At 43.7% G+C, this 14,519-nt stretch overlaps 1 protein-coding gene across 5 annotated transcripts in view; it reads left to right on the forward strand.

The window, feature by feature from the left end:
- The window catches only part of ZFP64 (ZFP64 zinc finger protein), an 87,844-nt gene that overhangs the window by 14,006 nt on the left and 59,319 nt on the right, over nucleotides 1–14,519 (forward strand). For 4 of the 5 annotated variants that reach the window (XM_055302747.1, XM_055302757.1, XM_055302738.1 and 1 more), the window contains 4 exons: nucleotides 1,727–1,888; nucleotides 3,063–3,125; nucleotides 6,648–6,899; nucleotides 12,522–14,382. In XM_055302747.1, the coding sequence (XP_055158722.1) occupies nucleotides 1,727–1,888; nucleotides 3,063–3,125; nucleotides 6,648–6,899; nucleotides 12,522–13,804 (1,760 nt within the window). In that variant the 3' untranslated portion in view covers nucleotides 13,805–14,382. Of the gene's footprint in view, nucleotides 1–1,726; nucleotides 1,889–3,062; nucleotides 3,126–6,647; nucleotides 6,900–12,521; nucleotides 14,383–14,519 lie in introns of those variants that run through there. The other variant, XM_055302766.1, reaches the window with a different exon arrangement.

The raw sequence follows: 14,519 nt of genomic DNA on the forward strand, positions 1-14,519 counted from the left end.
AACACTCAGGGTGGCTTGTTAGAACACAGGCTTGCTGGGTCCACCCCAGAGCTTCTGATTCAGGGGGCTGGGGTGGGGCCTGAGGATCTGTCTTTGTAGCAAGTTCCCCCCATAAGTGCAGTGCTGCTGGCTGGGGACCCCTCCGCTTTGAGAACTGAGCAGAGCAAGGGAAGCAGGAGCAAAAGCCAAAACCCACAGGGTAGTTGAAACGTTTCAACAAGAGGCAGGTGCGGTTGATCCAGGCCTCCAAGGCACTTGGGTGAAGACGGACATCAGTTTGTCAGAATCTTTTGGCCAACTTTAAATAAAAGCCACTTAACTTCACCCTGCATATTGCAGTTGAAACCATGAAACCATTTACTGGAGTAGCAAATGCTGGTAGAAACTGGGTGTTCTTGGACATGCATCAATGATGCCAGAGGTGCTCAAAAGGTGGAGATAAGGAACCTGGGTTTCCTGTCAAATGTCCAAAGAAACCGAAAATAATTCATTCAATAAATGTACAATTTCTAAGGAATATCAATAAATGTAAAACAAGGAATGTGAAAGCATTGCATCGTAGTAGTTGGCAGCTTTAATTTATTGTACTAAAAAAATAATGGTGCCTCTTAGACTCTACAAGATCTTAGATTCAAAGAAAGATGATGTTTGTTTAAAGAGAAAATATAACTAGTACCACAAACCCGTGGCATGGACATTACTGCTCTAGACAAAGCCAAAATAAGTAGTGATATTAGGCCGGGGCTCATTTTAATAAGGAGACTCTATAAATACAATGGCAGAAATGCTGAAGGTGATGCCTCGGTGACTGAAGTTGGGGAAACAGAATGTGACAGTGGCTTTCAGAGTCGTCGTTAGGGCCTCTCAGCCTGACAGACTCACCCAACGAACAGAAACCACCACTGGTCATATGGACTCCTCGTGTGAAACCAGATCTCCATGTGACAAATTATGTAAAATAAAGGAAGAAAAGACTTCCAAACCCAAAACCATAAATTTAGTTAACAGAGTAGTCACGAAAATTTGTATAAGCAGAGAAAGAAATTTGAGAGTGCTTATTGTATCTTTTCTAATAACAAAAATAGAGATGATAAAGGTGTTTGATCTCTCTTTTTTTTCCTCTGAAGACTTCAGTAAGAAAACAAGGCTTTCTTTTAGGAGGACTTATGTTTTTAGAGAGTATTTATAGTTTGGGCCAGAATTCCCTTGATCAGTTTCTTTCTAGCTGTTTGCTAGGATTTTGTGATAGAGCTTATGAAAGTACCAAATGCGTTTGGCTGGAGATAATAGAAAGCTTGCCTGGTATAAATGACAGGGACAATTCTTGTTTATTTAATAGGTCTAGATTTGAAGCGTTTCAGAGCTCTGGCTCAACACCAGATTTTCCTGCTCTCCCCTTATGGTTACAGAACGGCTGCCACAGATCCAGGCATCACCTCCTCTCCCCAGCAGACCTAGGATATGGGCAACAATGACAGCACAAATGAGCTTTCCTCAAATGCTTTTTTTTTTTTTTTTTAAATCAGGGAGAAAATCTTGTCCAGAAGCCCCAGAACAACAAATGTTCTCTAGTGTCTCAGTGATTAGAATGGGGTCACAGGATTACTCTTAAGTGGCAGAGAAGACTGGGAAAGCAGTTTAGCCTGTGCATTCTCTACAAGGGAAGGTAGGCAAAGGGAATAGCTGTTGGGTATTCATACTATGAAAACTAATAATCATCTTTTAGTTTCAGCTCCAGAATTTGTGTTTGAACATGGCTATCAGACATACCTGCCCACGGAAAGCAATGAAAACCAGACAGCCACTGTCATCTCTCTGCCTGCCAAGTCACGTGCCAAAAAGCCCACAGCCCCACCTGCTCAGAAGAGGCTTAACTGTTGCTATCCAGGTAGAGGCAGCATTGTGTCCGGCTTGCGTAGAGAATGTGACATTTAGCAGATTCTAGGGCTCTCGCTCGTGAGTCCTGACAACTGGGTATAGATGTGCTCCAAACTGCCGGGCTTAAAAGCCAGAGTCCACCAGCATTTACATCATCACATACGACCTATCTCTCGCTGTCCCTGGTCACCGTGCATGTGGACGATTTTTACAGCCGTGGACCTTTGAAACGGGACTCATGAGTATCCAGGTTACTGTGTTTTTCTTTCTGTGCTAAGCTTAGGGAGACATCCAGAAAGATTGCTGTTTCCTTTAAAAAACAAAAACAAAAATCTTTATTTGGAAATAATTTCAGACTCAGAGAAAAGTTGCAAAAATAGGACAAAAATGTCTGTATGCCTCTAATCTGGGTTTCCCAAATGTTAACCTATTTTATTTGCTTCATCATTCTTTCTATAAATACATATTTTCCCCCGAAACCACTTTAGAGTAAGTTGCAAACATGATGTCCTTTTACCCCTAAATACCTCAATGTATATTTCCCAGAACCAAGGAAGTTCTTTTATAAACGATAGCACAATCATCAAAATCAGAAATTTCATACTTAGGGGTACCTGGCTGGCTCATGTGACTCGATCTCAGAGTCGTGGTTTGAGTCCCATGTAGGGCAGAGAGTTTACTTAAAAAAAAAAAAAAAAGGAAAGGAAATTAACATTTATATACACTATTATCAAACCATTGACCTTATTAATATTTTACTAGCATCTTATTCTTGTCCTCTATCACAAAAGAAAAACATTTTCTCCTGGTTTAGGATCCAATTCATGATCACATGTTGCTTTGAGTTTTCTTATCTCTTTAGTTTCCTTGAATCCTAAACTTGTGTCTTTAATGACCTAGACATTTTTGCAAAGTACAGGCCAGTTATTTTGTAAAATGTTCCTCAGTTTGGGTTTGTCGGATATTTCCTCATGATTAGATTTAGGCTCTGCGCTTTGGCTGGGAAGCACAGAAGTGATGCGTATCCTTCTTCGTGCGTCGTATCAGACGGCACATGATACCTGTTTGTCCTGTTTATTGCGGGGTTTACCCTTGTCACTTGGTTAAGGAAGTTTCTGCCAGCTTTCTCCACCTTTAAATTACTATGTTTTCCCTTGTAATTAATCTTTTCCTGCCTTTTTAAGGTTGCCAGTTCAAGACTGCCTATGGCATGAAGGACATGGAGCGTCATTTAAAAATTCACACTGGTAAGTGACATTTCTTTGGCACATCTGCCGGGAACGTGTGCTCAGTGCTAGGAGCCGGGGATCCAGACAAGCCAGACGTATGATAAGACACAGAACCTCACTGGTTGTCACAGGAAAACAAACAGAAATTCAATAAAAATAAGATGGTGTTTCCACACATGATTTTGGCAGAAAATGCTTAAAAAGCAATAAAATCCAGTGCTGGAACAGATAGGAGCAAACTTAGCTGGTGGAGGTGTGAATGGCTCCAACTGTTTTGACAATCTGCCAGAATTAATTAAAATTTAAATGTACATATTCGGGCAGCCCGGTGGCTCAGCGGTTTAGCGCCACCTTCGGCCCAGGGCCTCATCCTGAAGACACGGGATCGAGTCCCAAGTCGGGCTCCCTGCATGGAGCCTGCTTCTCCCTCTGCCTGCGTCTCTGCCTCTCTCTGTGTCTCTCATGAATAAATAAATAAAATCTTTAAAAAATAAATAAATAAATAAACGTGCATATTCTCATTTTGAGATGATCCTATAAATGTGTATGTGTAATTTTTGATAAAGGAATAAGGGAGAAGAATAGTAAATTTTTTTATGTATCTTTACATTGTATCACTGGACACACAGCATATGTGTGTTATTTTTGTCATTTTGAAGGTAAAATTTAATAAGTGAATATTTTCTGTTTTTGTTTTTAAAGGAGAGGGAAAGATTGATGGAGAGCCTGACTGGCTCAGTCAGTGGAGGCTGTGACTCTTGATCTTGAGATCGTGGGTTTAAGCCCCACCTGAAGTGTAGAGATTACTTAAAAAAAAAAAAAAAAAAAGTAAAAGGAGAAGAAAAGGTTGATGCATGGAAAAGAAAAATGTGCTTATTTCTGGTGATTTTAATTTTCTTTAATATATTATTTTTATGTCTCCCAGATTTTCTGAATGGAGAAGGAACTGCATTTAGACTATTTTTTTAAAGGTTTTATTTATATATTCATGAGACAGAGGCAGAAACATAGGTGGAGGGAAAAGCAGGCTCCTCGCAGGGAGCCCGATGTGGAACTTGATCCCGGAACTCTGGGATCATGCACTGAGCCACCCAGGAGTTCCAGCCACTCACGAGTCCCTAGACTATTTTTAACCAAATATTAGATACTCTTAATTCAAATGAGAGAATATGAATACAGAGAGTGTGTGTATAAGGTAGGGGTGTGCTGAGATTTGGCTGGGGTGTCACTAATTGCCCAAAGATTGCTATTTAGCCTCAAACCTTTGGAAGATCAAGTACCCAGCAGTGATTTCTGAAATTTGTTGGCCATGGCCAGCGATTGCCTTGTTATACTAGGGTCACCATCCTACCCTAGCCAACCTCACGGTGTCATGTCATTTGGATTTACTCTAATTATCAGAATAGTAAGTTTCAAGTGTTGATAAGCATTCTCGATGTAATAAAAAATGAATATCTCCGTGCGGGTTTAATGAGTTCCGTCAGTCAAGTGAAGCATAGCATACTCATCGTAGCCAGAGCAGAGTGCTGTCATTATTCATGAGGATTAAGGAAACACTGTAAATACATAAGCGAAGCTGCAACCTTAAGTCAGGTTCTACACACCTTCAGGAAGCACCTTATGCACGCACTTGGCCCAGCGTGGGCTCGTAGGATAGTTTCTCCATGACAGCAGCATCTCCAGTAACATCTTCAGGCTGGAGAGGTGACAAGGTGTCCTCACCTTAGTTACTTCCAGAGAGGATGGCATGGCCAGGAGCAGTACTGGCAAGCTCTTCACCAGGAGAACTAGCTGGAAACCATCCTTCACCAGCATCTGGCAGCTGCTCAGTGTGGCACATACACAGCCTGGAGACCACGGCAGCTAATCGGCCGCTGACAATCATGAGAAATTATTGCTTGTGGATTTCTAAATTTGACTACTAACATTTTTTATTAATAGAATGATAATCTTTTAGACACTTTTAGGTATACTCTTAAATCCCAGATGTTTGCTCTGTGACAGTAGTGATCAGCTTTGGCTGACAATTGACTTTAACACTTAGCTATATAGGATTTGGTCAAAAGACATATTTAATATATAAAGTAAAAAGGGGAAATCCTGATTCACAACCTGCTTCCCTATCCAATATAAGCCCAGAGTCACCAGGTTTAGTAATCTACTGTGTCTCGTTCTTAAATTTTGGCATACCTATGCTGAGCCAAAAACACACAGAATCTACTTTTTCCATCTCTTATTAAGTTAATATTATATATCCTATCACTGCAAATTGCTGTTTTCCACTTAATATTGGTCATCTTTCCACATCAGTAGTACATATCTGCTTCATTCTTTTCAGTGGCCTGATAGGGAACTGGTTCAATAATTGATGGTACATTCACCAGTAAAATACTTTTAAAAGTATTTAAAAGCTTTAAAAGTCATGTCCTAGTTATTTCATGATGTGAACATGATCAGAATTATTTTAAGTACAAGAAAGTCAACAGGGAGGCACTGCTGTGTTTGGCTCAGAGAGCAAAAGAGTTGTGGGTTTAATCCCAGTTCTTGAGAGAATCAAGGAAAACCTTTATTGAGAGGCACAGTTGCCTTTCAGAAAGTATTTAAGCTGATGTTAGCCAGAAAGGTTTTTGGTACCAAAAATACATACAGACATACAAATAACTAGAAAGATATCCAACAAGAAATCAGCAGTTGTTCACAGGGAGTAAGTTGACATGTACATTAGTGAGTATAAGTCAACGAAGCTGCTATGACAAAGAAACCCAAACACCAGCTCCCACGCAATAGGCGTTTATGTGTCTTTCAACTAAGTGTCCGGAGGTAAGCAGGTGTCTAGGGCAGGTAGGTGGCTCTGTCCTACCGGATAATCCAGGGACTTAAGTTCCTTCTGTGTCATTATAATGCATCATGTCAAAGATCTGCCTTCTGCAGGCAAGCTGCCCTCCCCTGCCAGTTCACCCCACATCGTGGAAACAGTTGGCAGAAAGAGTGGAAAAAGAAAAATAAAAGACAAAACCATGTCCTTTACAAAAGGGACACATTTACCTTCTCTGCCATTTCATGGGCGAGGACGTTGTAGCAGAATGACACCTGGCTGCAGGCGAGGCTTAGCCTTGAGCTGCCTTCCCAGGAGCTCTCCGAAAACTTAGAGCCACTGAGTTGTAGCGTGTGTCTGTGAAGACGAGAGGAGGGAACGGGATGAGACAATCAACAGTTCCTTACTTTACTTGGCTCTACTTTAGGCGTTTGCATGGCCTTCTATTTTTAATTGATAAGGAATTGATTAGGAAATGAATAGGGGCCAATTAGGAACAATCTTGAATGTAGGAAAAATTAGAAAATCACAGTAGGCAAAATGGAAAAAAAACTCCCCCTTTCCTGGGATGTTAGGTCTTGGCATATTTTCTTCTCTGGCATTTGGGGTTTCCTAAATTTTCTCCGGTGACCACATAGTCCTCTCTTACCCATAAGGTAGTGGGGAAAGAAGCCTCTTTCTTGGTTAGTGTTGTTTCCTGATGCCATGTGTGTGTGTGTTTGAAGGAGACAAGCCCCACAAGTGTGAGGTCTGTGGCAAGTGCTTCAGCCGGAAGGACAAGCTGAAGACCCACATGCGCTGCCACACAGGTGTGAAGCCCTACAAGTGTAAGACGTGCGACTACGCCGCAGCTGACAGCAGCAGCCTCAACAAACACCTGCGCATACACTCGGATGAGCGGCCCTTCAAGTGCCAGATCTGCCCCTACGCCAGCCGCAACTCCAGCCAGCTCACCGTGCACCTGCGGTCCCACACAGGTAGGTCCCTCATACTGCTCTCGCGCTGTGCTCCTCACTTCCAGCTGCTTAAAAGCACCTTAAAGCACTGAGTCACGATCTAGGTCCACAAATGGGGACGTCCGCTCGTGGCACTGTTTGCAGGTTCACTTTGCATCCAGCTGGAAGTGCCTTTCTCAGTCGATTAGGGAAAAACCTCGAGTTTATAACCTCCTGTGTATCCTCCTGTAACTTTATGACTTATTCACTAGTGAAGTATTTAATGAGGAGGTGAGCCGAATGACGAAGAGCTATAAATATAAACAATGCCTTCTTAATACATTTCTGCATAGTTTCTGCATCTCGATCATTTTTGAAGCAAACTCAGTTCAGCTTTGTGGAAAAACGCAGCAGAGCAGGTAACCTAACAAATCCTTCACATTTCAAGTGGACCAGTTAGCTATTGATACAATGATGCTGTGTAACAACCACAACAAAAACCTCAGTGGCAGATTATAATAAGTGGTTATTGCTCACACACTGCAGGTCTAGCCAGCTGGCTAGACACTGTTGATCTTAACTGGGCTCAATCACATGTAGCAGGAAAGGCTGGGTGTCCACTGACTTTGGCTGGGGATCTGCGGCCTGTGGGTTAGCTGGCTGTACACTTGGCTTAGCTGGGGCAGTCTGGCTCTGCTCCACGTGCCTCTCATCCTCTTTTTGGACCTGTGGGCTACCCCAGGCTTATCCTTCTCATGACAGTGGCAGGGGTACAAGCAAGGATGTGCCGGTGGATAAGCCCATCTCAAGCTTCTGCTTGCATCCCGTTGACTGAAGCAGGCTATGTGGTGGGGCTGGGCTCACCCACCGTGGGAGGTCACCACGAGGTTACAGGGCAAAGGCCAGAGATAGGAGGAAGGATAAAGAATTGGGACCATTTTGCAAACAACCACAGTCCACTCCACCATCACTCACAATTCGGGACATGCAGGTGTAGTCATGCCTTCCCAAGAGCCATGTAAGTCACATTTGATCACGGGATCAGGTTCAGACACCGGGATCCTGTCTGACCTCCATCAGGTCTGAATATGGCTTCTCTTGACCCAGAGACCTTTGAAGTAAATGACAAATCATCTGTTCCTACATTCCCGATGCACCGTGGTGAAACAGAGCCAGGGTAATTCCAGTAATCCTGTTTGCAAGGGGAAGAACGGGCAGCACTTGGCAATCACTGCTCCACAGGTTACCAGAATCCCTCTGGGTAAATGTCCCCACATCCCCACACTCTGGGGACAGGAAATGTTTCCTGGTTGGGGCTCGGCTCTGCTCCCTGGTTCCTGACTCTGCCCACTGCAGCATCCTTTCCTTCATCTGCCTGAGCCACTTCCGAAAAGTAGTGGAAAATGTACTTTTGTGAAACTTTCTCAGCCTGCTTCCTGCCTACTAAAAGTAGGGCTCTTTTTAGTTGAGGGTGGTGACGGGTTTGCCAGTAGAGCCATGTGCAAAATTTCGTGAATTTCCTGTGCATCTGCGTGCCGAAAGCCACCCCACGATTCTTTCGGAGACTCTCCTTTCCTCTGAACCCCGTTGTAGGCACTTGTGGCATATGACCTTCTGTGGCTGAATCCCTTGATGTTCCTGGGAATCCTTGTCCACCTACTTGGTGCCAACTTAATTCTTTTGGAGATTTTTACGAAGAGACTTATATTCATACCCATCATTTCTCATTCAGTCTTCCCCCTGAGATCACGTCCCTGGGGATGATCTTTGTCCCTAGGCTTCTGTCTTACTTTGAAGACTCTGCTAGTTGGAGGTGAGAAATTTTATCTAACCCAGCACATCTTTGGTTTGGTCTATTATCTCTAAATTCCATTTAGAAAATGGCCGTTTCTTTTTTTGAGTTTTTCGTTTCCTTATAGGACCTCATCATGTGCAGCTCGTGAGACACTTCCACTGTTCTGTCCAGAATTAATCTCTTTTGCTCAAGTCCCAAATTGAACAAGTGTATTATATTCTCTATCTTATAAGTTACTGCAGGTGACAGTTTGACCAAATGTTTGCCATTCAGGAATATGCACATGCCACTTCTCCAGTCTTTTCTTACCATCCATCCCAATGCCCACGTTACATATTTTCATTTCCTGTTAGGGCAGCACTCTGCTCCTAGATACCAATCTCTGTATTAGCTACCTGTTGTCACACAAATGCAGCAGAACAAATATTCCCACAAAATCTCAGTGGATGTGGTGACATGTCTTTTCCGTTGACATGCTGGGGATCACCTCGGCAGTTCTGATCTTGGCTGGACTCCATTACATGTCTGAGAATCTGCTGGCCGTGAGCTGTCTGTCCACTGGTCTTGGCTGCTGCAATCCAGCTCTACTCCACATTTCTGTCACCCTCCTCCTGGGACCAGTGTGCTAAGCCAGCCTCACTCTTCTCATGGTGATGGCTGATGGAGGTACAAGCAAGCAAACCCCAGTGCACAAGCCCATTTCAAGCCGTTCCTCATATGAAGTCTACTTAAGATACCATCAGCCAAATCCAATGACCCAATTGTTGAGGGTCATGGCAGGTCATCCCGTCCCTATCAGGAGACAACGCACAACTACACACATGGCAGAGGTCTGGCTACAGGGAGGGAGGCGAGGTGGTGAGCTTTGGGAACATTTTTGTCATCTACTAAAGCCAGTTAAGACATGGGCATAACCAATGGCCAACTGATGTATTTCAGAAATCTCCCCAGCCTATGTTAGATGAGCTAAAGGACTCATTTATGAAAGTGGTTCAGAATCATTTTTGACTTCTTAGGATAAACTTGCCATTTATAGTAGCATCTTCAAATTGGTCTAGAAAAGGTGCATTTTCTAAAACTTTAAATGTGTACCATTTACGCAGTGTTTCCACGGAATGTTCATTTCCCTTTTATAAATCTGTGGCATTTAGAAAATTTTACAGATTGTAAAATTAATAGGATTTGGTTTTCATCCTTTGATCGTTTGGGTTGACTCATCATCAATGGTTTTAGCAGCAACCTAAACTCAAAAAAGATCTGTCGGCTTATATATATCAGTTGCTTATTCATTCAACAACATTCATTAAGTCCCCACTAGGTACTAGACACTGTGAGGATCACATACTGGGCAGGAATAAATGTAATCATTAGTTTTGGAGAGCTTTTGATCCCATGGAACAATTACTGGCCTCAATTAAGAAATCTGTGGTAAAAAAAGAAAGAAAAGAAAAAAAAGAAAGAAAGAAAGAAAGAAAGAAAGAAAGAAAGAAAGAAAGAAAGAGAAAGAAATGACAAAGGGATTTAAAACCTTTGTTTTCATATCAAAGAGTGTTGTTAACTCTGCATCTCTGCTGTGAGATTTGGTTATCTGGTGGTGTTTCTGGGTTTCACCTCTGCTGATTATTTAAAAAAAAAAAATAGGCAAAAAGACTGTCACTTATTTGGGCAGGAATGTAACAGGAAAACCTATTAGAATATTCTAAAGCAGGGATTCTTACTCTGGGTATACAGATACCTCCACTCAGGGATCCATGAATAGAATTTAGATGGTCCATGAACTTACATCGAAAAAAAGTTAGATCCTCATTTTCACTAACCTGTATTGAAATTGGGTGTGTCCTTCAATTATGAAAATTGGCAACTGATCCAAGAATAGTGCCTGTGAAGTTGTCTTCAGCAGAGATCACAGATCTTTTCAGAACAGTTGTTGTAGATAGTTCAATATATCATTTATGCTCTTCTCTATTTAGAAATTATTGTAGTTATAGATCTGCTACTAGAGCTTCTTATTTAATGCATGAATAAAGCACACATGGGGCGCCTGGCTGGCTCAGTTGGTGGAGCATGGGACTCTTGATCTTGGAGTTATAAGTTCGAGCCCCATATTGGGTGTAGAGATTACTTAAAAGATTTTATTAAAGCACACACATTGCTATATCATGAATTTTTTCTTTTAATTTTTTTATATAACTATTTCAATATACTTGGCTTCTTTTGCATTCCTACAGATTTTTATTTCAGTTTACTTTGTGTATTTAAACATTATTCTAAGAAAAGATCTGTGCATTTCACTAAACTGCCAAAAAGGAGTTGATGGCATAAAAGAAGTTAAGAATAAGATTCCAAGGCAGGAGTCAGCCAACTTTCTATAAAATGCCAAATAGTAAATGTTTTAGTCTTTGCAGGCCATACTGTCTCTGTCACTGTTGCTCACCCCTGCCTTTGTAGTGTAGAACAACCATAAGCAACACATGAACAAATGGGCGTGGTCTAGATTCCAATAAAATTTTATTTATAAAAACAGGCTGTGGGCCAGGTTTGGCCCACAGGCTATAGCTTACCATTCCTTGTTCTGGAGCTTAGTGTGGATGATCTTGGTGGTATTTAGTCATACAAAGCATTGTTTAGGTTTGAGCTTCTCAGTTTTCTAGGAGCTTGTTAAATTTGCTCCCTGTCATCGTTACTTACTTGCATTTATTAAGCAGCTTACGGTGATGTTTTAGGCCTTATACCAAAAAGCCGGAATACGATCCCATCTTTGAGCTTATGGCGTAAGAAAGCGAACATCAGGCATATGCACAGATAATTACCCAGCATCTAAGAATACCAGCTTTGGAACCAGCCTGGGTTGGAATCCAAGCCCTGCTACGTACTACAGGGGGACGGTGAACAAGTTACGTAGTCTCTCTAGGCCTCATTTGTACAGTAGTGTTAAGAATAATATTGATAATAGTACCCACCTCGTGGGACTGTTGAGAGCATCAAATGAGACCATTCTTGTGGAGTGCTCATCAGAGTGCCTGCCATCCTGGAAGCAACCGAAGAATGTTAGCTGCTACTTTGCTTTAACAATACTGAAATGGGCGGGGTCACCAATTTGCTTGAATTATCAGTGCCTTAGATAATTCGGACTTGCCATTCATTGAGGAAATAGATTTGGAGTATCATGTGCATTCAGATGGTTGCAATTTCACTTTGCCTGCTCATCTTTCAGCGAACATGAATAAAAAAAAAATAATAAAATAAAATCAAGCAGCTGGATTTCGTAACTTCACAAGTAAAGAACGCAGCTGGCAATGTGGGATAAATAAATTTGGCGCAATAAACACGTCTTTATTAATAAAAATCTGCATGAAGTGTAAGCTGGGCGTTTTCAGTGGCTTTATACAGACGATTCTGATGAGTGAGCATGGAGCTGACGGATTCCAAAATGTGTCCTCGAATCTGTTACAACATGTAACTCAATCAAAGTGAACGGATGATGCAAAATTTACACAACTGTGAACCGTTAACTAGCAGAGTGGGTCCTTTAGCAGAATGAACGGTGTAGCTTGATCGTTTTAAAGAACATGAGTATGCTCACAAGTACTATTTTATTTGGGACCATTGAATAGCGCTTTTCCATCTCCCGTTTTTCTTGTGGGTTTTTATAACGGTGCTGGTGGTTTAGGTTTGGGGAAAGAAAAGAAGCCCCCCCACCCCACCCCCAGCCCCCCTTTTTTTTCCTCCCAGGGGCTGCTAGCAGCTGCAGTTAGAAGGTCTCCACCCGCCCGCCTTTGGTATAAGCGGTTTTCTGGTGTGTGCTTCGGGGGGAATCCGCTGTGGTTGTTGCCTGCCTGTTCTTATCGAAACTCACCTTGTGTTGACAGGGGACGCCCCCTTCCAGTGCTGGCTCTGTAGCGCCAAGTTCAAAATCAGCTCGGACTTGAAAAGGCACATGCGCGTGCACTCGGGGGAGAAGCCTTTCAAGTGCGAGTTCTGCAATGTCCGCTGCACCATGAAGGGCAACCTCAAGTCGCACATCCGCATCAAGCACAGCGGAAATAACTTCAAGTGCCCGCATTGCGACTTCCTGGGTGACAGCAAAGCCACCCTCCGGAAGCACAGCCGGGTGCACCAGTCGGAGCATCCCGAGAAGTGCTCGGACTGCAGCTACTCCTGCTCGAGCAAGGCGGCGCTGCGCATCCACGAGCGCATCCACTGCACCGACCGCCCCTTCAAGTGTCACTACTGCAGCTTCGACACCAAGCAGCCCAGCAACCTGAGCAAGCACATGAAGAAGTTCCACGGGGACATGGTGAAGACCGAGGTGTCGGAGAGGAAAGACGCGGGCCGCCAGAGCAGCCGGCAGGTGGCCAAGCTGGACGCCAAGAAGACTTTCCACTGTGACATATGCGACGCCTCGTTCATGCGCGAGGACTCGCTCCGCAGCCACAAGAGGCAGCACAGTGAGTACAACGAGAATAAGAACTCGGATGTGACCGTCCTGCAGTTCCAGATAGACCCCAGCAAGCAGCCGGCCGCCCCCCTCACCGTGGGCCACCTGCAGGTGCCCCTCCAGCCCAGCCAAGTGCCCCAGTTCAGCGAGGGGCGAGTCAAGATCATCGTTGGGCATCAGGTGCCCCAGGCCAACACCATCATCCAGGCCGCGGCCGCCGCCGTGAACATCGTACCGCCCGCCTTGGTGGCCCAGAACCCGGAGGAACTCCCCGGGAACAGCCGGCTGCAGATCCTGCGCCAGGTCAATCTGATCGCCCCCCCTCAGCCCTCGGGGTGCCCGAGCGAGGCGGGCGCGATGAGCCAGCCCGCTGTCCTGCTGACCACTCACGACCAGGCCGATGGGGCCACCCTGCACCAGACGCTCATCCCCACCACCCCAGGCAGCCCCCAGGAAGGCTCCGGCAACCAGACTTTCATCACCAGTTCGGGTATTACATGCACTGACTTTGAAGGCCTTAACGCTTTGATTCAGGAGGGGACAGCTGAAGTGACAGTGGTGAGTGATGGAGACCAAAACATCGCCGTGGCCACCACGGCCCCACCTATATTCTCCTCCTCCTCCCAACAAGAATTGCCTAAGCAGACTTACTCCATCATCCAAGGGGGAGCCCACCCAGCCTTGCTCTGTCCAGCAGATTCCATACCAGATTAATACTTAAAAACCAAAAGAAAGGGGGGGAAGGTGTGACCAAAAAAAAAAAAAGAAGGCGTGAATAGAATTCTCTAAGAGGTTTGCTCTTAAGGTTTTTAAGGCTTGCTGTGAAACCCCTCCCCTTGTAATAAATTGTGATTTTATACTGCTTACTATAATTTTTTTAAATGCTGTAATCATGTCGAGACCACCTCTGAATCGCCGTGTTATAACTGTTGTAGAACGTTGCCAAGATGATTCCAGTTAGGGGTTGGAATTAAATGCATTGAGTAGTGAATACATTTGTTTTGTCCAGCTTGATTTCCCAGTTCTGAGAAGGGTTTTTTCCAATCTAGTGAAATTTATGTGGGAGACGGGACTTCCCAACGTCTCTTAAGTCACCATCCTGAAATATTACCCCCGCCCCCCCAAAATCTGGGCTTATTAGTGTTTTAGTACATGGATACAAATCTGTTGGCATGAGGACCATTTTCTACATGATGTTACGTGGATACTTGACACCCCCCCGAAAAAAGATGTTTAGTGCTAATGAGAAAAAAAGGAATGGTTTCCTAATAAATTGATATGTGAGTAAAATATACCGAATGTTAATGATTCTTGAGAGTCACAGTATGACTGGGACCTGATGGGGTGTGAATTATCCAATAAGAGGATTTGAAGAAACAAAGCTTTTGAGTCCTCCGGTAAATGTTACACAAGCGTCTTACCGCATTCA

Source organism: Nyctereutes procyonoides, unplaced genomic scaffold, assembly GCF_905146905.1.
Source record: "Nyctereutes procyonoides isolate TBG_1078 unplaced genomic scaffold, NYPRO_anot_genome, whole genome shotgun sequence".
Lineage (NCBI taxonomy): Eukaryota > Metazoa > Chordata > Mammalia > Carnivora > Canidae > Nyctereutes > Nyctereutes procyonoides.